The sequence below is a fragment of the Ursus arctos genome, unplaced genomic scaffold, assembly GCF_023065955.2.
Source record: "Ursus arctos isolate Adak ecotype North America unplaced genomic scaffold, UrsArc2.0 scaffold_13, whole genome shotgun sequence".
In the NCBI taxonomy this organism is placed as follows: domain Eukaryota; kingdom Metazoa; phylum Chordata; class Mammalia; order Carnivora; family Ursidae; genus Ursus; species Ursus arctos.
In genome coordinates, this window is record NW_026622797.1 from 66252422 (window position 1) to 66276630 (window position 24209).

A 24209-nucleotide genomic window follows, 5' to 3' on the forward strand; every position below is an offset into this window, starting at 1 on the left:
AATAGATGCCATCATCAGCCCCAGCCCACAAACATTCATCTATTTAAATACATGACAGAAGATGGTGCAAGAGAGTTCAGCAGCTATTCATGTGGGGTAGGAGTGGTTATTGTATTAGGACCTACTTTGTTGTAGGCCAGCAACTTCTGAGTTAAAACTCTGCAGCTGTTTCTCTTCCTTTCCTTACAACATTCTCTCTCTCTCTTTTTTTTTAACAATAAACTCACTTAACTGTTTTTCCCACAAACATTCTGTGTAGATCCAAGGAGCAACAAATTCCAACTTCCTACTGTAGCAGTAACAACCTTGTTGTCTGTTTGAATAGATCTCAGTATTCTACTTTTTTTTAATCTTTTAAAAGGCAACGGACAACCAAGACGTAGATCCATCCAAGACTTGACTGTCACTGGAACAGAACCTGGTCAGGTAAGACTTAACATTTCAATTCTCTGTCTTTGAAGAATAATAATGGGCAGAAATCAAGAATTAACTATAACATATATACTCTGCAGTATTCGTTTCATGAGTAGACCTAAAATTGTGGTAGAGAAGTTCATTGGCACTTCATTGTAAATACTTTGGGGAAAAAAGTATAGATGCCATTATAAGTTTAACTTGAAGGATATTTTACTATAGTAGGTTGATTAATTCAGTAGTGCTCCATGTGCATTACATGGTTTTTATATATGATTTAATAAAGCAGTATCAACTTTGTAATTTAACAATTTGTTGTTATCCTTGTCCTCTAAAGTGAATCATTAGTGCTGCCCCCTTTTTACTAATGAGGTAAAGAAAAAAAATTTTTTTACTAATTATTTTACTAATTACTAATATTTGCTAATAAATATTTTCCCAAGAAAATGTCACTCCTGTGGCATCATGTAAGGCACTAACATACCTAGATGACTGTAACATCTTTTAATTTCTCATATCCACTGGATTTACATTTTTGTGAAATATGCTTGAGACAGTATTTACTAAGCAGATGGATAAATTCTAGAAAGGCTTCTATCAAAGTTGCTAAGGTTTTCTTCATCTTATATTTCTGGGTGTTCTTCTAAACTCCTCTTATCTCTTTATCACTTTCTTTATAAATGACCCAGTGTTATAATTTAAGCCATTATTGACTAGTACAGAGTTTTAACCAACAAGTATATAAAAGCAGCAGCTCAGCCAGTGTTTTTTCCTCTGTTATTTCAGATTGATGTACTGGACATATATAATTCATATGATATTTTTAAAATGAATGAGAACTAATTGTGAGGTATTTGTTGATTTATTTTCACTTGTGTTGCAGTAAGTGTTACGAGTACAACATATATCTGAAGTAATAAAAATGTCACATTGTGGTCCATATTCATGTAAAATTATAGGATTATATATTATTAAAAAAGTGATTTATGATAAAATGTACTTTTACTAGAAAGGTGTCTTATTTCATTTTTATAAATATTTTTAAATTTATTTTTTAAATTTGAGAGAGAGAGTACAAGCTAGGAGGAGTGGCAGAGGGAGAGGCAGAAGCAGGGAGCGTGACGTGGGGCTCCATCCGAGGACCCCAGGATCATGACCTGAGCCGAAGGCAGACACTTAACCACCTGAGCCACGCCGGCACCCCTCCTTTTTTTAAATAATATTTTAAATTTTAGAGAATCTTTGTAGTCCTTAATAAAAATTTGAAAGCCCTCTATAGCTATCAACTTAACTAACAAAAAGCACTTGAAATATTTATGATAAATATCCTTGATCTTCATTTATATCTGGATATATTTTTATTTCTCACGGTGCCTATACACACACTCAAACACACATATACATACACATACATACATTATACATATATATTTATTATATATGATATTAAGTAACCCTAAATCTGAAGGTATTATAAATAGTCTTTTTTTTTTCATTTATTTAATGGCTTTTTCAGTATATCTGCTTTTGTGAAACCCCAAAACTTTTGAATGAAATTTCCCACTTTCTCCCCCTCAAATACTTCAAGTGTCAATGAGGGCATTTAGTAACAGATAGTTTGGCATCTGGTATTTGCTTTGATTCCGAGCTCAGCCTTTTTAACTCTGTTTACTATTGCCATTGATATTCCAGTTATGAGAAACTCTAGCCAAGTGTTCTCCCTTTTACTGGGAATGCGAAGCCTGCTCTAAGGCAGTTCAGGGAGCATCTGCTCGTGCAAGTGCTTTTCTCTGTAGTAAAGGCATTGCCGTCATTCAGGACTGACCTTACCATACCAGCCTTCCTTATTTCATCACAGGTTCTCTATTACTTGAGATTATGATTATTACCCCTTTCATTTATAATACTTTCCGCAGGAAAACACTGGAACTGAGGCAGACTGTGGTTGTGTGACAGTCATTTGCATGAATTATCATGGACTACTACAAAAAATTCAGAGTGAGGGGGCATTTGGTATGGCAGTACAACCTGTTCTAAAACAGGTGATAGATAGCCATTGTGTAGCCAATTTTTAACACTGATCCACTCTTTCAAAATTACTTAAGTATTATAAACGTAAAATGCCAGTTTGGGATGAGTATGGCAAATAGTAATTCTAATACACTGTGAAAATATTTTCCTCTTAAAGTGTTATTATAAACAACCATTAAATCTTTTTAATTACTCGTGAAAATAACATTCATTATTTGAAAAAGAAAATTATGCACAATATGGATTTTCAAAACTGAAGGTATAGTTCTTTTTAAAGTCTGGCTAAGCAGTGATAAAACAGGTGCATGGGGGTTTTTGGTTGGTTGGTTTTAGCCATGGAAATTGATAAAGAACATGAAGAAAAGAATTTGCCCACCCAGTATAGTCATCAGAGGAAGAGAGAAAACTTATTTAATAAAGTTTAATTTACATCTCATAGAGAAAAGTGAACTGATTGGAGTTTATGCTTTGGCTCTTGATTCAAGACTGACCTTAAAATCACTTGGACTTTATATCTGTAAAATTAAAATTAGGTTGTTTTTATACGGCCATCGCTGTTGAGCAGAACAATGAGTGAAGCAAACATCTGAATTAACAGTAGTTGTGATTTGTTTAAAATATTACATCCTTACAACATACAACTCACTTTTAAATTAATTCAGGTTTTTATTAAGCCAGGAAGCTTATTAAACACGTGTAGTGGATCTGGCCTCTTAGATAGTTTGAAAACATACTGAGAAAAAGAAAGATAGCCCAGGATGTCCAGGAACTGATCTGACACTGAGACCTCAAGTACTGTTAGAAGCTGGGCAGAAACAATTTCTCAGAACATCAATAGACAAGATTATACTGAGACCATGATAAGATGAGACAAAACAAGAACATTTTATGATGTCTCAGCACAGACAAAAACAAGGTCACTGTGCCACATGCAAAATACCAGACATTGCCTCCTCCCAGCTAATGCGAGTGACTGCTTCTTTACCAGCTGCAGCTGTAGCCTCATTCTAGTCTGCCTTCCCTGGAGAATTAGAATTGCCTCTGCTTTCTGGCAGTAGCCAATCTAGAGTGAACCCTCCTTCCTTGGAACCTCCCCAGAATCATTCAACAAAAGCCCCAAATCTACAATAAGCTCTAAAATCCTTTCAGAGACACCCCTTTTTATCCCATAGTGAGCACTGTGCTTCACTGCAATGAGTGTTAAACTCATCTCATCCCACTATGGGTATGTTCCTGGTGGTCTTTGGCTAGGGAGCACTGACAGTGCCAAGAAGGCCCAGCCCCTTAGTGTATTTGGGCACATCAGACTTTGCCCAGATCAATTAGAGAACTGCAGTAATATCTGTTGTGCACCAACTTTGTGCCAGTCAGGCCTTTGTTTTTTAATTTTTTTTAAGATTTTTATTCATTCATTTGAGAGAGCCTGTGAGAACACGAGCAGGGGGGAGGGGCAGAGGAAGACGAGAAGCAGACTCCCCACTGAGCAGGGAGCCAGTGCGGGGCTCAATCCCAGGGCCCTGGGATCAGGACCTGAGGCGAAGGCAGACGTTTAACTGACTGAGCCACCCAGGCGCCCTGCCATTCAGGTCTTTAATGTATGTTACTTAAATCATAACCCTGTAAATTTGGTACTTTTATTTTCCTCATTTGGCAGATGAATAAACCGAGGATTAGAGAAACTTTCCAAAGTCTCTTCCCTTGTACTGCCAGTAATTGCTATAACCAAGTTATAAATCCAGATCTGATTCCAAAGCACACGAACAACATTCTGTCATTCTGTGTTGCATGTAAAACTGAATGTATTCCATGCTAAAGTAGTCCTAGATCTCTTCAATTTTAAGTGTTTTGACTTCTGACAGTCTGCATCATCATTAATTATATAAGTGGTTGTCAGTGACAATGAGTTTTAGCTGTATCATTATTGAGCAAGGCTAATTCACCTTGATAATAAATTTCCACAGATGGATGCACAGATTTATTTTGTATACATCTGGGTGAGCCTTTCTATGTTTCACTAAAATTACACATTTTCATGATATCTGCAAGCCCCTTCTAGAGTTGTATCCAATATAGATCTATTTTCAGGGTGTCTCTTGCGGGGGGGACAGCAGTCAGTGAAAATCACAACTGGAAGATAGATGATGCGATTATGATTGTTTAGAGAACTAGACATACTATATTTTTAAATGGACTTTAGAATCTACTTTTATTAGATAAGTGACTCTAGGCAAGTTCTTTAATTTCCCTGAGCTTCAGCGATCTTATGTACCAGTGGAGACCGTAACACCCACTCTTTGGGATTCTTATAACATGTAAAATACCAGACACACTGTAGATGCTTAATAATGTATACCTGCCTCCCCACAGTGTACCTGCCAAGGTTCTTATTACTTCCTTGCTCTCATCATAGTATATTACTATTCAGAAAAATTGCACTGGGAAAGAAGTAAAATCCCATTGACATTTGGTTCTTTCTGTATTATAAGAGAAGTTTGTATTAATAAGGGATCGTAGAAAGTATTGGCCTTAAAGGCCTTTTATCGTATATCAGTTGTTATTTATTTAAGGGATATAATTTATTATACCACTTCTTTTGTCTGTCCTCAGTCCACACTTCCTTCAGTATAAATAATATTCTGTTAAAGCTCTAAATCAGAGGCTTTCATAATAGTTTTAAATAATTCCTTGTTCATAGTATACCTTAGAGAATTTATAAACCATAAAAGAATATTAAAATTCTAAAATTTCCTTATAATGAACTATAGTGAAGCTGGAATTAGATTGATTCTATACCTTCAGATTAGAAAGAATGTTTTCACTATTACCTGTCATGTATAGATTTAATTGAATTATGTGTGCTGTCGTAATGGAGGAAGTACCCTTGTAAATCCACATCACTAACTTGATACCCATTTCTTTTTATTGTTCATATTATTCAGATGTTACTTCAGCAAAATTATCATATAAATCAACATTTAATCTCTGTGTTTTGTGCTTGTATAATTTTAGCAACTGAGGGTTTTAAATAGCTTTTAAATGTCAGTCTAAATGGTAGCACTGGCCATAAATTTTTGACTTACGAAAATATTTTCAGTCATTCAGGTGAGACAAATAAAGCAAAGCTTTATTTTTGTCCATAAAATAACTCCCAATTCCTTTTTATAAATATAGAGATAAAGTTCTGGGCAAAGTCCAATTCTGTTTCATGTCTACCAATGGTAATTTGCCCTCTGGTTTAAATTTGGCTTAGTATTCTGCTGCTGCCTTAAATTGCAGTGTGGCATTTCTGTACTCTCGTAACTACTTTCATATCCAACCTTGTGGTAAGTCAAGTTTCTCTGTCTCAAACTTTACAATTTGTATAAGAATAGAATAAAGTAATTGTAAATGTCTTGAAGAAAGGAGCAATCCAAATGAGTTTTAATAGTTTGAGAGCATACATGACCATAAGAATTTGACCAATGTTTTTTTAAAAAAAATAGCTACTGTAAAATAAAACTTAAAAAATTAAAAATTGAGCTACCCTATGATCCAGCCATTGCACTACTGGGTATTTACCCCAAAGATACAGACGTAGTGAAGAGAAGAGCCATATGCACCCCAATGTTCACCCCAATAGCTAAATTGTGGAAAGAGCTGAGATGCCCTTCAACAGATGACTGGATTAAGAAGATGTGGTCCATATATACAGTGGAATATTACTCAGCTATCAAAAAGAATGATTTCTCAACATTTGCTGCATCATGGACGGCACTGGAGGAGATAATGCGAAGTGAAATAAGTCAAGCAGAGAAAGACAGTTATATGGTTTCTCTCATCTGTGGAACATAAGAACTAGGAAGATCGGTAGGGGAAGAAAGGGATAAAGAAGGGGGGTTAATCAGAAGGGGGAATGAAGCATGAGAGACTATGGACTCTGAGAAACAAACTGAGGGCTTCGGAGGGGAGGGGCGTGAGGGAATGGGATAGGCTGGTGATGGGTAGTAAGGAGGGCAAGTATTGCATGGTGCACTGGGTGTTATACGCAACTGATGAATCATCGAACTTTACATCGAAAAACCGGGGATGTACTGTACGGTGACTAACATAATAAAAAAAATTATTATAAAAAAGAAAAAATAGGGGCGCCTGGGTGGCACAGCAGTTAAGCGTCAGCCTTCAGCTCAGGGCGTGATCCCGGCGTTATGGGATTGAGCCCCACATCAGGCTCCTCCGCTATGAGCCTGCTTCTTCCTTCCCACTCCCCCTGCTTGTGTTCCCTCTCTAGCTGGCTGTCTCTATCTCTGTTGAATAAATAAAATCTTTAAAAAAAAAAAAAAAAGAAAGAAAAAATAAAATAAACTACTTCCTTAGTCGTTTGCAAGCAGTAACATAAATTTAACCCATAAACTAATTTGATTTTTTTTTAATTGTCAAATGTTACCTGATTCTCTTTATTTATACCTTGTATTTTTCAGGTGTTCAAGAAATATAGTTATGGCTTGTTTTTAAATGTTCTTCAGTTTTTTTTTATACAAATGTTTTAGCATACTGTTACTCATCGAAAAACCAATTTCTTGAAATACGAAGACTTAGTTAATTTATGGATGTAAATTTAGGTCATGGTGGCTTTTCTTGTAGTTTTAAGGAAAACCTAGTTTTGAAACTTGACTTAAAAATACTAGCCTTGGGGCGGTAGGTGGCTCAGTCTGTTAAACATCTGACTCCTGATTTCAGCTCAGGTCATGATCTCAGGGTTGTGAGATCAAGCCTTCCCTCCCCACAAACTCAGGCTCCAGGTTAGGCATAGAGCCTGCTTAAGATTCTCTCTCTCCCACTCCCTCTCTCCCTTCCCCCCTCCATCTCTAAAAAAAAGAAGAAGGTTTAAAGGACTTGGGAATAATGTCATAGTATCTCTACTTTTTTAACCAAGGGTAGTAGTGTCCGAAAGTTAAGAGTTACAAATTTCATCACTGGTTCTTTCTAGTATATATTCTTTCTTGTATACAAAAGGTAAATAAGCCTAAGCACCAGTCTTATATCTGAGTGCTAACAGCTTATGTTGTCATTTTATTCAATGAGTATTTATTTTGTAGTTATTATATATTCAGTAATGTGCTAAGTCCTGGGGAGTACAATATAAAAGTACACATGATCTCTGCCCTTAGTATATTATAATATTTTTGAGGAATAACAAACATTGAAAGTAATATAAACTATTTCAGTCTCAAGTTGAGGTTTATGTAGTAGCAGACTACAAATACAGCCAAAATTCAAAGGAGAGAAATGTCTTTGTGATAGAGTCTCGTCACTATGTTTTATAAAAAGAACTGTGATTTCGATCTCGAGAGGGAATTGTTAGGTGCTGCAGGTTCATTTGTGTACTCCCATCTTAGATCTACAACCTAATAATCAGCCATTTGGTGAACATTTTTATTGTGTCAAAAAAACACTTCGGGTACTTTATTTCATTTGTTTTTTTTTACAAACTGATGAGGCGGGTAATACTGTCCTCATTTTACTTATTGAGTCTTAGAGGTTAAATAACTTACCTAAAGCCACACTGCTAATAAATAGCAGACCAGAGATTCAAATTCTGGGTTGTATTGTTTCCAGTGCCTGACTTCTTAACTGTTACTACTACTCAACCACGCTTGATAAATGAGGAACTTAAGGCTCCAAAAGATAACTTATATAAGTTCACACAGCCAAAAATGGCAGAACTGAGATTTAAACCCACATCTTCACAAAGTATTACACTAAATCATGTGAATTTGCTGATATTCAACTGTTTTGATATATAAAAATGTCAGTTTCACACAGTTCAGTTGTCATATTTGCTCTTTGCACTAGACCATATAATCCTTGAATATGGGGTCAAGATTAAAAGCAGGAGGAGAAAGAGGGGCATAACAAATTGTCAGAGGAGAGATAATCCAGATGGTAAGGTAAAACTGGCCAGTGGAGGGGTCAGGAATGCTAGTGTGGGCATTTCAGAATTGATCCACTAACAATCAGTAAATGAACATTTGTATTCTACACACTGCTAGAATAAAGCAGTCTTCAAACATAGCGTCTGGCTTTGTGCTCAAAGAACCAAGGATGTAGCAAGAATGAACCTACAGGGGCGCCTGGGTGGCACAGTGGTTAAGCGTCTGCCTTCGGCTCAGGGCGTGATCCTGGCGTTATGGAATCGAGCCCCACATCAGGCTCTTCTGCTGTGAGCCTGCTTCTTCCTCTCCCACTCCCCCTGCTTGTGTTCCCTCTCTCGCTGGCTGTCTCTATCTCTGTCAAATAAATAAAATCTTTAAAAAAAAAAAAAAAAGAATGAACCACTACAATGTTGAAGGGAATCTCAGCAGGGCTCTAAAGGATGAAGAAGAATTAGCAAGGAGGAGAGAGAAACAGAATGAACATTGTTATACACAGGGCACCTTTCTAAGTGTGTCATGAGTAAACCAAGGTTTTGGAAAGACCAGTCTGATAATGGAGTTGAAAAATTGTTTATGGTGTAGGAAAGCTTTTTGGAATTTCTGAAGCAATTTCAGTAGGTACCCAAGATGAAAGTAGTATTCCGTCAGTATTTCCTTCAAAATTATTTCATGATTCATTTCCAAAATTGTTATACAAGTGCCTTTTACTTTTTTGTATCCTCAACCCATTGTGAGTTTTCAAGGCTTAAAATAATAGAACTTTAGCAGCAGATGAAATATTAAAAGTTATCACATCTTTAACCCAGCCCCTCCCCCCTCTAGATAAAGAAAGCAAGACTTCTTAAAGTAAACTAAATCAGACATTACACATAAATTAGAACTCACATCTGCTAATTTCTACTCAAGGGGACTTTCCACTATGACTGTATCCCCCTCATTTTACTTGATGTAGTCTTCGAGTGTTTCTGTTGAAGATTTTTTTGAATTTATGTACTTTTTATGTTTTATTTTGTATAACTCCATATTCTTTTTTGAGTATCCTGCAGAGTATTCAGTAACACTTAGAGAAAAAAAGGTGCTTTTTTAGAAAAGAGTCCTATAAAATCCATTTTAACTCATATGTCCTTTGAGAGTTTTTAATATATGAAATACTAGTACATAGATAAGAGTATATGTAAGTTGTGAAGCCTGATAATAAAATGAACACTCATGAATCTGTCACCCAGCTTAAGAAATGGAACATGATCAGTTCCCCTGAGTCTCCCTGTGTGCTCCTTGCCTGTGACCTGTCATCCACCAGCCTACAATGCCATTTTCTGTGTTACCACATTTCTCGACTTTTTATAAATACTGTTTCTCTGGTTAAGAAACTATCTTCTCTTAAATGGAATTCAGGTTTGTTAAATGTAGTTTCATAAATGGCTGTTAAATTTTGTCAAATGCTTTTTTATGCATCTATTGAGATTTCTCTCCTTTAATCTGTTAATATGATGAATTGGATTAATAGAATTCCTAGCATCAAGTGACCTTTACATTTGTAGGATAACCTCAACTTTTCACGTCATTTTTATTGTTTTTACACTGCCAAATTCCATTTGCTAATATAATTTTTAGAACTTTGACTCTGGCACCTATTTTCATCAGTGAAGTTGGCTAGCAGTTTTTCTTATTCTGTCCTTGTTTCTTAATCAGGTTTACTGCCTTTACAGAATGAGTCAGGAAGTGTTTCTTTTTTCTAGAATAATTTCTTTAAGATGGAAAGTGATAAGAGCTCAACTGTGAAATCCTCTGGCCTTGATATTTTCTATAATGTATAGAAACTTTCGTGATTTATGTATTTTTTGGAATTTGTCCTTGTTGCTTTATGAACTTTTTGTTTTATTTTTAATTTACTAACCACCAAATTATAGTATTCTCGCATTCTTATTTTGTTATTTTTGAGGGGAAGCTGATGACTTTGTTCTTTTTCTAATTTTGTAAGTTAAATCCCTAGTTTGTAAATTGTCACTGCTTCTAATTTTTTCTCACCTAAATATTTGGAATTAAGTATTTTTCTCCAAGTGCCTCTGTAGTTGCATCCTACAGCTTTTACTGTGTTTCATGGTAAAAATCAGTTCAAATACTTTATTTCCACTTTGTTTTCTTTGAACAGTGAGTTATTTAGAAGTGTTTTTAAATGTCCAAATATATGAGATTTTTAAGGTTAATTTTGAGTCAGTACAAAAATAGGAAAACTGATCATGTACTAGCTATAAGGCAAATCTCAAAAAAGTTTAAAAAAATTTAGTATTATGTAAACCATATAAGTGTTCCATGGTACTTAAAAAGAATGAATATTCTCCAGTTTTTAGGTATAGGGTTCATTGATATGTTTAGATCAAGCTTGCTTCTTATGGAGCTCAGGTTTTACTGGTGTTGTATTTTGTTTTTTGGTCTGCTTTTATAAATCATTTACAGAGAAGTATTAAAATACTGCACTTTGGTGGTGAATATGTCCCTTTCTCCTTGCAGTTTTATTGCTGTATCTGTTCAGAAGCTATGTATAGATATAGCATATCTTATAATAGGTAGAGCGTATAAATTTTGAATTGGTGTTACGTAATGAATTGACTCACTATAATCATTTTATCTCTTTCCCTAGTAATTTTTTTTTTACCCCAAAATGTATTCTCTCTCATACTAAAATAGCTACATAACTTTATTTTGGATAGGTTTGCCTGATTATCTTTTTTCATCCTTTAACTTTCTCTTTTCTCTACTCTGTGAATTAGATCTCTTGTAAAAAGAGCATTTAATCCAGCCTGACAGTCTGATTTTTTAAACATCTTAACTGAAGAATTTAATGCATTTATATTATGGTTACTGATAAATTTGTTCCTTCTTATTTTATGCTTTCTCTTATTATTTCCCTTTTTGCTCCTCTTTTGCCTCTTTTTGAATCGAACAAATACATTTCTTATTCCATTATTTCTCTTTCTAATTTGGGAATCACATATTTATTACTTTTAGTAACCACCTGTGAAATCTTAACATGCATACTCAGCATAAAGTTAGTATCTTTACCCTTTTCTTCAACAATATAAGGATTTTTTTTCTTTTTTCTGTTTTTTTTTTTAATCAGTGCTTCTCTTGCTTACGCTGTTGTTATTCATGTTTTAGTACTGTCTTATTTATTTGTTTGCCTGGTAATTTTGTAAATTAGTCATGTTTCCATTGTTTAATATCTTCTATATATAGATTCATCCTTGTGTTTGCCAGTATTACTGATTGCAACTTGGCCTTTCAATCAGGGAAAGTTTTTTCTTATCCCAAAAGTACATGCTTCAGAAATTGTTATGAAAAGAGCTTTTGGATGGTAGAGTCTGTTTTTGCTTGTCTAAGAATGTTATTTTGACCTCATTCTTTATATTTTTGTTGCCCAAACAATTCTAGGATGGTAGTTATTTTCCTTTAGCAGTTTAAAGATTTTCCACTTTCTTCTGGCTTCCTTTTTGCTATTGAGAATCTAACTGGTATGGTTTTGGGGATAATCTGTCTTTGGCTGCTTTCTGCTATCTTTTATTTGTCTTTGTTTTCTAGAATTTGGCTATAATATGACCCACGTTTAATTCATTATTGTAGCTTTTCTGTTATTTTTTTCTGCTTGGGATTGGTTGTGGTTGGGATTTGTTTTATCGTCCAACAATTACGGAAATATTTTATGAATTCACAGTGGATACATTTCTCCACTCCACCCAGAGCCACTCCCAACACAGACAAATTTATTTGCTATCTGCTTTTGTTGGATAGATCTTTCTTCTAGTTCACTCTTTCCCCAAGACTGAAGCCTTTCTTGGATTTTATTTAGCTTGAACCACAGCAGTTCTCCAGTCTCGTTCCCATCCTACAAAGGCCCAAGACTTTATGCCTATTCCTCTGAGTGCAAAATGTAGTCAAAACAAAAGCTCTAGATCATTGGTGTTCATTTGAAATTCCCAGGGCTAACAGTTTAAGCACTTACTGGACTCCTGATCCTGCTTTATTTATGGTCTCAGAACATTTCTCTTACTTTCTTGGAAGCTTATCAGTTTTTAAGAGGTATTATGCATGAGTGCATATAAATTGTGTTTCTGTGTGTATGTGTGTGTGTGTGTGTGTGTATAAAATCTTTGAGGATTTATTTATTTTTTGCAAGAGTATTTCAGGACCTCTAGTGATCGAAATGGAAGGCTGTCCTTTGCTTTATAATAAAAATGTTCTCTTATCTTTCTTTTTATCCACAAAAAAAAAATCACATTTTGTTCCTCCTGTCACTTCTTCCTATAGGTAAGCAGTAGGTCATCCAGTCCTAGTGTCAGAATGATCACTACCTCAGGACCAACCTCAGAAAAGCCAACTCGAAGTCATCCATGGACTCCTGATGATTCCACAGGTGACCAGTGTATTTCCTCACTATAAGAAGTTGAATTCATCATATTTGTTTTCATTTATTTGTGTCATGACTCTGATCTTTGTAAAGGCAGGCATTTTACAGTAGTTTAGATTTTCATATTAATCAAATATTTAGCAATAAACTTAAAGATGAGTTTTTGAGTACAGAGATAGATTGTCTTGCCTTCTGCATTTTTTCCCCCAGATACTAAACATGTATAGTGAAGGTGGTTTGGTTTGGGGTCACTACATACTGTATTCTTGATACTTAAATCTCTGATTTTCCTATTTTTGATCCATCCTACTGGATGGTAGTAGTAAAGTCCATTATCTTAAATAACTAAAATCAGCAGAATGATAAAAATATTCATCTTCATCTCAGTCTTTTGTCTTAAAGACACAAGATATCATGTACTTCAGTGAGAAAAAAAAATTCTGACCATTAACTTTTTGAATCATTTTTAACTGGTAGAGAGACTTCATTTCAGTTACATAAATTTCTGTTAACTAGACCTTAAAGAGCCTGTTAAGAGTTATTAAAACTCTCTAACATGAATGACTAGCTGGTCAAAATACTAGTATTAAAATCTGATGATAGAATAGTTTTCTTACAGGCAAGCAGGAAATTATGTGCCACAGTGGAATTAACTTTTCCTTAGCGTTAAGAGAATTCCCTGATAAATACTCAGCAGTATGGTTCTATAAAAATTTATTATTTATATATTATGTCAGAGAGGGAAAGATGATCTCTTAGACCTTGGAAAATTAAACCATTTGGGATTTTATTTAAGATCAACTATGTTATTAATAGTCACAATTAAATTGAAATTAAAAAGTCAGCTTTCTCCCTTTACAAACTAAAACACTACATATAAATATTTATAGATATTTGGCATAGGTTAGTCAAGTTCATAATTTAATTTAAAAAATTAACTGAGTAGCTTTTCTCTGTTTCATGTAAGATACAACTATGTTTAGCCAGGGGTGCACTCTCTAGTTTTAGTAAGTTTAAATTTAGTGGTGGCAAAAACTCCCCTAAGTTTCACCCCTAGCATAGCCCAACCTAGGATTGTCCAGAACATTCATTACTCAGCACATGTGCAGAATTCATCACAATGTGCTTTCTCCTCAGAGGTAGATAGTGAAACACTCTTGACAGATTTGATCGTTACATTCAGGTAAGATTAGCTCTTTTTGGTTCTTCAGCCGTCTGGTGAGGCGGGGAGTACTTGCTCTGACGTTACAGCATTTGCTGGGGCCTAGTGTTCAACTTGGCAGGGCCTCTCCTGACTTCAGTCTAGACTAATTTATCCTTGCCAGTCAACATAATTGTGAATTCATGAAAGTAAAATAAAAATTCTTTTATGTCCCTCTCACTTAACTGCTGGGTTTTTTTTCTACTTCATGTGTTCTTCCAGACTTTCAACCTCAATCTCATTTTTTTCTTTTCTGGGACCTAAAATACCAATAGCTAGAAATCATGCCTAGGTCCAAAAATCAGCTAAATTTTGCCTTTGCCTTAAAATACAGCAAGTATGAGGTTATCATTTTTAGATAATTTTGAATATAATTTTAGAAGTTGAGACTGGTTTACGCTTATATTTAATGAGGTCCAGCTTTGCACTGTTTCTGAAAGAAGTACTGATAATCAAGCTAATACAATAAATAACAGGAAAGAGAGATTAGTAAAGCCTTTTTCTTTGGAGGCCCCGTGATTCAGGAAAAAATTAGAAGTGCATACGTAAGTTTAAATAACCTAATTGAGTAGTTTTATTTTAAAAGAGGAGGGATTTCTATGCGTTTTCAGAGAAAAATAAAAAGCATATCAATTTAATTGTCATAGCATATAATGAGTGCTCTTGGATTTCTCTTTATAATATACTGGGGATAAAGAAAGACATACATACCCAAGAGCAGTTAGTTGAGAGAGATGGCTAGACACAGTAGAGGGAGCCACAGAGAAGGAAAAACCCACCAAAGAGTTTTTTGTATTTGCGAAGAGAAGTATAAGATATGGCCCACTGCTTGCAATCTTATTAGAGTCCTAACACAGACACATTAAAAATAAAAATAAACTCATCATGCTTTATTTAATACATTTAAGAAACTACTAAATTTGCAGTGCAAAGCTGAGTGTTTTAATAGTTAATAGAACGATACTTGGATTTTTTCCATTCCCTGAATACTATGAAATACTGATACACTTAATTTTAAAATACATATCAGAGGGGCTCCTGGGTGGCTTAGTCAGTTAAGTGTCTGCCTTTGGCTCAGGTCATGATCCGAGGGTCCTGTGATCAAGCCCAGCATTGGGCTCCCTGCTCTGTTGGGAGCCTGCTTCTCCCTCTCCTGCTGTTGCTCCCCCTCCTTGTGTGCTCGCTCGCTCTCTCTCTCTCTCTCTGGCTTTCTCTCTCTCTGTGTCAAATAAATAAAATCTTTTAAAAAAATAAAAATCAAAAAGAAAATACATATCAGATACAGGGTGTTTATTTAATAAGATACAGCAAGTATGAAAGATTTAAGAAAGAATACTAAGAATAGAAATGTTGAAAGAGTTCAAGACACTTAATTTTTCCTATAAAGTCAGGGGGAAATAACTTTTAATCAGTTGTAATTTTGTGGAAAGTAGTGTTCCATGGAAGCATAGTTTGAAACTGTTGTGCGTGGGGAAAGAGTTAGGAAAATAACAAGTTAAGTGTATTTCTTATTTAGCCATTCCAGAAGAATACTTATGTTACTATATGATTTTAGGATAGGTAAGATTCTACTAGGCATTACACTGTCATTCTTTCTTTATTGCACTCCAGTATTTAATGAACATTACTTTTTTTTTTTTAAGATTATTTATTTATTTATTTGACAGAGACAGCCAGCGAGAGAGGGAACACAAGCAGGGGGAGTGGGAGAGGAAGAAACAGGCTCCCAACGGAGGAGCCTGATGTGGGGCTCGATCCCAGAATGCTGGGATCACGCCCTGAGCCGAAGGCAGACGCCCAACAACTGTGCCACCCAGGCGCCCCAACATTACTTTTTTTTTAAACATTACTTTTTCAATCTGAAATATAAACTCAAGTATATAAAATTGCCCTTCCTTCCTAATTCTCCATTTAGTATCAATATCAATAACAGTAGCAACAGTGATAGTAACCATCACCACCTTGGGTTGACTGCTTACTTATATGTTAGCATTTGATTTAGCTTAGCTTTTAGAGTTACTTGCAAGCACATTCACAGTGGCTTTGAAAAAGAAAACTAGATTATCAGTCAGTAATAAATTATTGAAGTTACTGAACCATCAAACTGTCCTAATTTTTATTGCATTGCATGCAGTGCCTTGCTGTCAGCCAGACCTTGTTTTTATCTGCACCACTCTATCAAGGAATCACTTGTCAGGAAAAGGGCTGACCAGTTCACTGTTTTTTTTTTTTTTAAGATTTTTTATTTATTTATTTGACAGAGATAGAACACAAGCAGGTAGAGTGGCAGGCAGAGGGAGAGGAAGAAGCAGGCTCTCCACTGAGCAGGGAGCCCGACGCAGGGCTTGATTCCAGGACCCTGGGATCATGACCTGAGCCGAAGGCAGCCGCTTAACCAACTGAGCCACCCAGGCACCCCTGAACAGCTCACTTATTTAACTCATTTACCTTTTTCCTAACAGTGGGAAAGCAGCTACTTCTGAAATTAAAAAGTCCATATTACTTCACAGTTATCCTGCCTGCTTCTGGAGGCATAAATGTTAATCCCATGTGACTCATGCAAGTTGTTATGACGGTTTACCTCTTTTGAAATACAAACAAAAGCTGTCTGTTCAAATACTTTAGTAAAATTTTGACTGGTGGTTTGATTTAACCCATTTAACTGTTCCGCGCATGACATTGAGCTACAGTTTCCATATCATTCATTACACCTGTGTTCAATATACTCCCATCAAAAACATCTTTCATTTTCTGCAGTGATTCTCATTAGGAAAGGTGGGAAGGGGTTCACACTAGAGTCTACATAAATTGAAGATAATCCACTGAAAGGGAATGTGTCTCTTGTTTCCCCCCACCCTTTTTTCATTAAAGAACACTAATGTTCAGGGAATGACACAGCATTATAGTAAACAGCATGATAAGGAAAGAAAGAGATATGAGATTGGATTAGGTAGGGTCAGTGAAGACTGAATTTAAAGTATAAAGGTCCCATACCACTGTTTTTGTTTTTTGTTTTCTTTCAGGATTTTATTTAAATTCAAATTGGTTAGCATGTAATGTAGTATTAGTCTCGGGTAGATGTTTTTGTTTTTAATTGAACAAGGGCTTATAACCTTTAATGTTACACAATTTATAGCCAACTTAAATTGTACGAGAGTGTGGTTGCATTCTGATTATCTGGTGATTGAATGTTCTCTTTTTATCTTTAGAATTCAGAAATAGACTCTCTCCATTACCAATAACTTTTATGTATTATTTACTTTAGGAAAAAAATGCCAATATTTCATGCATCCTTTCTTGCTTTTTGCTTATAATTATTTATGATAGAAAATAAAGTACATACTTGAATTCCAGATACCAATGGATCAGATAACTCTATCCCAATGGCTTATCTTACACTGGATCACCAACTACAGGTAAAGGGGTACTTTCTCGGTGAATGTTTACTTTTTCGTTTGAAAAAGTTTAGAGAATCTGTCCAGAAAGTGGACAGTTATGTTCATATCTGTCATCATATATTCATTTATTTATGCTTTTAGTTGGCCTCCTTAAACTTTCTAAAATCAAGTTAAAATGATTCGTTAAGTTAAATCTAAAATTGGTAAAATTGTATGTTCTTAACAGTTGTCTTAAAATACTTCCATATCTTTAAGAATGCCAAGAATGGATGGGGGAGCACCTGGGTGGCTCAGTCGGTTAAGTGTCCGACTCTTGATGTTGGCTCAGGTCATGATCTGAGGGTCATGAGATCGAGCCCCACGTCGGGGTCTCCAGGGGGTGTGGAGGCTGCTTGAGATTCTCTCTCGCACTCTCTCAAAAAAAAAAGAATACCAAGAATAGCATTTTTGCTCTTAAGTGCTATAGTATAAAATTTACATAAGCTCATTTCCACTTAATAGATTTCATGATACACTGTCATGTTCATAGTGACTGAAAATATAAGTAATACACTTCAGTGTCTCCTCATGAGTATGAGAGCCGTAAACTTCTTTTGGTATAATACGGCTTGACAACCTGAAATGTAAAACCAGGGGCAAATGATAACTCTCGTCGTGATTCTCTGTAATAGCAAGTGTTAAAACAGCAAGTGCAAATTTAAGTTCTGAGTTAATGCTGACAAAAGGACACCAAAATTTTCTAGGCCATGGTTTAACACTTATTTTTAAAAGACCATTGCTTTAGTGCTATAAAAACCTATCACAGTCACTGTCCTAACTCTCAGCTTGATATTGAGATTTGATTTAATTGTTTTAACAGTCCTGATTTATTTTCAGCCTCTAGCACCGTGCCCAAACTCCAAAGAATCTATGGCAGTGTTTGAACAGCATTGTAAAATGGCACAAGAATATATGAAAGTTCAAACAGAAATTGCATTGTTATTACAGAGAAAGTAAGTTATCTTTTATGAATAAAACACATTAGTATTTTGAGTTTAAAATATGTTAAGGTGAAATATTGTTGGAAGACATGAAAACTTGGTAATTTTTAGAACTAATCATTAAGCATGCAGTTGACCCTTGAACATTTTGGGGGTTGGAGTGCTGAACTCCCACTCATTCAAAAATCCACATATAATTTTTGATTCCCCAAAAATACTAGTGGCCTACTGTTGACTAGAATCCTTACCGATAACGTAAAACAGTCAATTAATATATTTTATGTGGTATATGTTTTATGTACTGTATTCTTAGAATAAAGTTAGCTGGATGAAAAGTTTTATTAAGGAAATCATAAGGAAAAGAAAATACATTTACAGTACTGCACAAAAATCCATGTATAAATGGATCCATGTAGTTCAGACCCTTGTTGTTCCAGGGTCAACTATATTTCCAACTTGGAGGTTTTATATGTGTTCATCTTTAAGTTTGAAGCAACTTTTGGCTGTTTTTCCTGCAAAACTCAACCCTTTTGACTACATATATTATATTAAAATTAAGGAAAATAAACTGGTGTTATATACACATGTTTTATGTTCCAAGAATTTTAAAGCTAAAAGCTGTTTAGATTTATAGTTATAAAGATTTATTATTTCCTTGGACATAGGTAAAATAATTTGATTTACTAATATTCAGATGTGCTTTATCTTAAAAATATTTTGTTGATATATTCTTTCTAGGTATGTGTTTAGAAGAGTAGAATTACTTTATTTTATACCAGTGAATGTTTTTCCGGGGAGTTTTATACTCACATGTGTTTTTCTGAGAGTTATAAAGAGGCTACCTTTTTCCTCCCTTTTTTTAAGAAAACTAATTTTCATGCTCCTTTATTTGAAATTCTTAAAAAACAAAACAAAAACTTCAGTTTCTTAAGTATGATCCTCATGAAAATTTTATACCTCTGAAGCTGAGTTATTGTGGTAACTGAAATGAAATGCTATAGGACAAAATCATGGCAACTATAGGTATACAAGGTAATAGGATTCCCTCTGTTAATTTTAATCTAAATAAATGAAAATTTCTTGGTTCTTGAAGTAATTTGTGTAAAGTTTTGTTTGTACTTCCAAAAAAAACCCCAGAAAAAATAACTCCTTCAGGATTTACTGTTAAAATGATTTCAATTCAGTACCTTAAAGGCTATATAGGGAATAAATATTAGAGTCTGCAAATTGTGGAGCTAATTGTAGAATTATTGACACTTTATGTTAATAAAAAAAAAAACCTCTCTCTTTCACATATTTAATCTATACTTTTTTCATATTTGTCCATTTGATAGTTCTGTGCTGGAAAAAATAAATGATAGATTGAGGGAATGTGAAAACTGACATTTTAATCAATTTTAAATACTTTAAATGAGAAATACTATAAGAAAATCATGTAGAGGCTTTTCATTAATTATTCAGTTATATCTAGTAAGTTCACACTAGGAGTTAATATTGAACATCTCCCAGTTTATCAGGCTATAAAAGTCTCTAATGGTCTTTCATGAAAATGTTCATAAAAGCGAGCAACTCATTTGAAAGTGGTACTTTGTATTGTTCCCACTTTTAAAATAAATAGATTTAAGTTGATAGCATCTATTTTAATTAGCTTGCACATGTTTTATGAGCTGCCACTTTGCACTGTAGTTAAATAAGACTGTGACTTCAGAACATGAATAAAAGTTCATGAGTGTAAAAGTGAAGTATGAATGATAAAGTATCATATTATTTTCCTGTGGTCAGAGCCCTTCCCCAGCCTTTTTTCTTCTTCCTACACAAAAGGGATACCAAATAAAATGTTTTGAAACTTTTATTTTACCATTTTATCTGCATTCATTAATTGTCTAAGTACAGTTACTTACAAAAGGATTATGGGGTTTGTATGGGTACACCAGAAAAGTGGGTGATAGTTTCCATTCTAGCCTACAGGTGTATCTGAGTAGTGTACCTCAGATACATAATGATCAACCCAGAATAAAAGTCCTAATAAGTTGAGCTCATCAGTTAGTAAGAGATGAATTTTCCTACCATGTACTATATTTTATTATGTGGTATTTGTTTTTAGGCAAGAACTAGTTGCAGAACTGGACCAGGATGAAAAGGACCAGCAAAATACATCTCGTCTGGTACAGGAACATAAAAAGCTTTTAGATGAAAACAAAAGCCTTTCTACTTACTACCAGCAATGCAAAAAACAACTAGAGGTCATCAGAAGTCAGCAGCAAAAGCGACAAGGCACTTCATGATTCTCTGGGACCTTTAAATTTTAAAATATGCAAAGAAAGACTTTTCTTTTTTTTTTCTTTTTTTTTTTCTTTTTCTTTTTTTTAAGGAAAGAAAAGCCCTTATAATGACAATTCATGAGTGTTAGCTTTTGGGCGTGTTCTGAATGCCAACTGCCTATATTTGCTGCATTTTGTTTCATCGTTTATTTTCTTTTTCTCATGGTGGACATGCAATTCAACTGTCTCCTTGTATAACATGGGGGCATCTGTGACTTGAATAAGCAGCAGTTCTCAACTTCAAAACAGATGCAGTGAACCATGGCTGTATATGCATGCTCATTGTGTGAAGGCTAGCCTAACAAAAACAGGGGGTATCAAACTAGCTGCTATGTGCAAACATCGTCTTTTTTTCGAGGTGGAACCTCAAGAATGATTTTGTTCTTGTATCTCATCTCAAAAAACAATTTTTTTTCCAAAAGGTGGTATATACCAAGTTAAAGACAGGGTATTATAAATCTAGAATAAGCGGTGGTACATTATAGAAATGCAGAACTTAGGGATAGTTGCAAGTGAGGGCTCTGAGGCCAGCATCCTTCAATCAGTACTGAACTTAGTTCCATCCATAAAATATTTAAAGGTAAGTGGTGGCTGCTGTATTTAATAAAAGCGTATTTCATTGGACTAAAATTTGACTATGATACATTGAACAAAATGGAACCCTTTTTTTTAAGATATAAAGATTTTTAATTTTGTGATTGCGTGTATGTGTGTTGAAACTATAAAGATTTTATCACTCTAATATTAGTATCTCTTAAATGAAATTAAAAGGTAAATGAACACGATCCAGCTTAAATGATCATTCCTTCCTGCAATGATTATTGGATTTTTGAAAAAAATCCATATTTTTGAAAAACTAAAGAGAAATATTGGAAAATGGAAATAATTGCTCCAGCTAAAAGGCTTGGGCTTAGATTTCTTTTATGATACCAAAAGAGTAAAAAACCTGGCAAATCAGGAGAAGTTAGTAAGGAAATTAAAGAAGTAAATATAAATTCATCAAGTATACTATTTATCAACATTGGAGTAATTGATTTTCCTTGCAAGCCCATCCTAGAATGCCTGCTGCCTTTCAACACTTTTAAGGGAATTTCGACACTTATAAAGAGAAAATTTATATTGTTAACAATAACTTTGCTACCAACTTTGAAAATAAAAGTAATAAAAAAACTTCATTGAAATAATAGACTATATAAGCTCTATTTTTTCAGTTGGTATTAAAATAAATCACATTTTGATACCAGTACAAGGTGTCTTTTAAACAAGGATGTCATCAACCTCATTTTTATAGCATTAATGTTTTATGAAGAGAAAATTAAAAATGAAAGCATAATTGCTGTGATTATTAGAATTATATCATGATTGTATTGTAGTTTTGCTCTGTTTCAGATAAGCAAGGTGATCTAAGAAGTTATCAAAACTATTCTTAAAAATGCTAAAGCAGGTAACTTTTTCTTCTGTTATTTTTTTTCCTCCTCCCACTGAGTTTTATAATGTATTCCTGTGTATACAAGCAATAAAGGTAAAAGACAGTTTGTACTAAACTGTGTCATTTTTAGCTTCCTCAAAGTCTATTTCTAGAAAGTTTCCAGTAAATAAATGTCTACCATTACTTTATTTAAATAAAAGAAGGGCTATCATTCCCAAATAATTTGATTGCCTAGTTGAAAGTGATACTGGTGTCAGCACATTAATAGTAAAATAAAATTGGCACAGAAAATAACTGTAGACTAAGGAAAAGTATAACTCATTCATAGCATTGCTGCTTGTGATATATATGTGTCACTCCACCAAAAGGGACCTGGTCAGTGTTCAGAGACTTTTCTGATTATCTCAGAGCATGAGATATTCAGGTGTGGATGCTAATGCTCGACCTTTCCATTAGGATTTAGCATTATAGGTTGCAGATTTTATTTCTAGTCATTAGTGTGTTTTTACTATATGTTACATACTCAAAGGGAAAATTTATTATTATTACATGTAATCACTTCATTAAAATCTCAAATAGGAAAATGGAAGAAAGTAGTGTTAAGTCATAGTGCCAAGTGCAAAAAGAAGACTGTTGAACACTTGCTTGTTTGTTTAAGTAAGTTCCTGGGGATTCTCACACTGTCATTGTCCTAGACACTGAGTGTACTTCAACCTACTTGGTTTTAAAGTAGTTATGTTGCACATTTCATACTTTTTAAGTCCTGATTATCCTTGATGGGAGAAAAGGGCAGCAGGGTTAATTAAAATCCACAGCCAGTTTTATCCAGCATCCTCACCCATCAAGCCTTCAAACAGATTTTAACAAGGACCCATATTTTTTATTGATTGATTTTACTTTTTATTCTAACCCTCATTTTTGGGTAGAAATAGTGAACAGACAAGCAAGTGGCTTAAAGGCCCTCATGTAAGAAATTCACAAACAATCCCTAAACAATCCCTAATTACATTTCAGTTTTTCCTCGAGGGAAAGAAAACAAAGTCTAGAGAGAGACACTCCTCACCACTAAAAATAACTTTGAGTCAAGTGAAAATCATTTAAGACTATTTCCTTTATAGCAAAACTGCATATTGAAGAGATTTGCTTAAAAGTTGTTTACAAATGTTTGACTCTTGCTGAACCATTTTAGAGTATTTAATGTCTTTTTTTCCTCCGAAGTTTCTTCTGTGTACCTAGTTTCAGCCCCTGCTTGTAGCCAGAGATCACAGGCCTTGCCCGTGAAACTTTTTTCTTTCTGTAAGTGTGTGGTTTTTAGCAGTCAGCTCCTCTCTTCAAATGATAGGAAGTTCTACTTCTGTCATTCGGAACATTTTATGTAAAACACTGTAATGCAGAAATCCTTATGCGTACTGTATACTTGAAGGAAGCTTTTTAGATTTATTTTTGTTTGTAATAAAATTCAGATTGTTACTCTAAACTCATTTATAAAAATGGTTAATGATTCATATTGGTAAATGAGCTGTGAGGTATTCTGCTCTAGCAGTGTGTTTACCTTACACAAAATCAAATAAAAACTGAAAAGTGAGTATTCTTAAAATACTCAACACAGTAGTAACGTAATCATGATTTTTGAGAGGCTGACTGGCCAGTTAACGTATCCATCTGTAACAATTCACATTTTTTGTTAAATGGGTACTCTTCACAATTTCATTAACTCATGATTTATATGAAGTACAACATGGTATATGCATTACTGAGTGATTCTTCTCGTTAGAAAACGGATTTCCTGTAGTATAGCTACATTACATTAAGTATTTCATTCCTTTATCAACTTCCTAGCCTCTCGACTATCACATATGCACACACACACATAACACTCTTACAGATTCGACCTTCATTTTAGTAAATCAGCCCATTCATCACTCACTCATTCCTTTAACAAATATTTATTGAGCACCTATTGTAAGTGAAGCTCCTGTGGCTAATGCCAAGTTACATGTTCTCTTTAGTCACATGGTAGTTAGGTTGTATTCCCATTTCACAGATGGAAAATTAGGCTCCTAAAGGTTAAGATTTGTTCCTGAGTCTGCTTTCCCCCCGCCATCATGCAGGGGGACT

At 34.5% G+C, this 24209-nt stretch overlaps 1 protein-coding gene across 2 annotated transcripts in view; it reads left to right on the top strand.

Moving 5' to 3' along the window:
• Positions 1–22206, top strand: part of MAP3K7 (mitogen-activated protein kinase kinase kinase 7) — a 71324-nt gene extending 49118 nt beyond the window's left edge. For both annotated transcript variants that reach the window (XM_026511800.4, XM_026511799.4), the window contains 5 exons: positions 362–426; positions 12663–12768; positions 17318–17379; positions 18238–18353; positions 20446–22206. In XM_026511800.4, the coding sequence (XP_026367585.1) occupies positions 362–426; positions 12663–12768; positions 17318–17379; positions 18238–18353; positions 20446–20626 (530 nt within the window). In that variant the 3' untranslated portion in view covers positions 20627–22206. The remainder of the gene's footprint in view (positions 1–361; positions 427–12662; positions 12769–17317; positions 17380–18237; positions 18354–20445) is intronic.
• The last annotated feature ends 2003 nt before the right edge of the window (positions 22207–24209 follow it).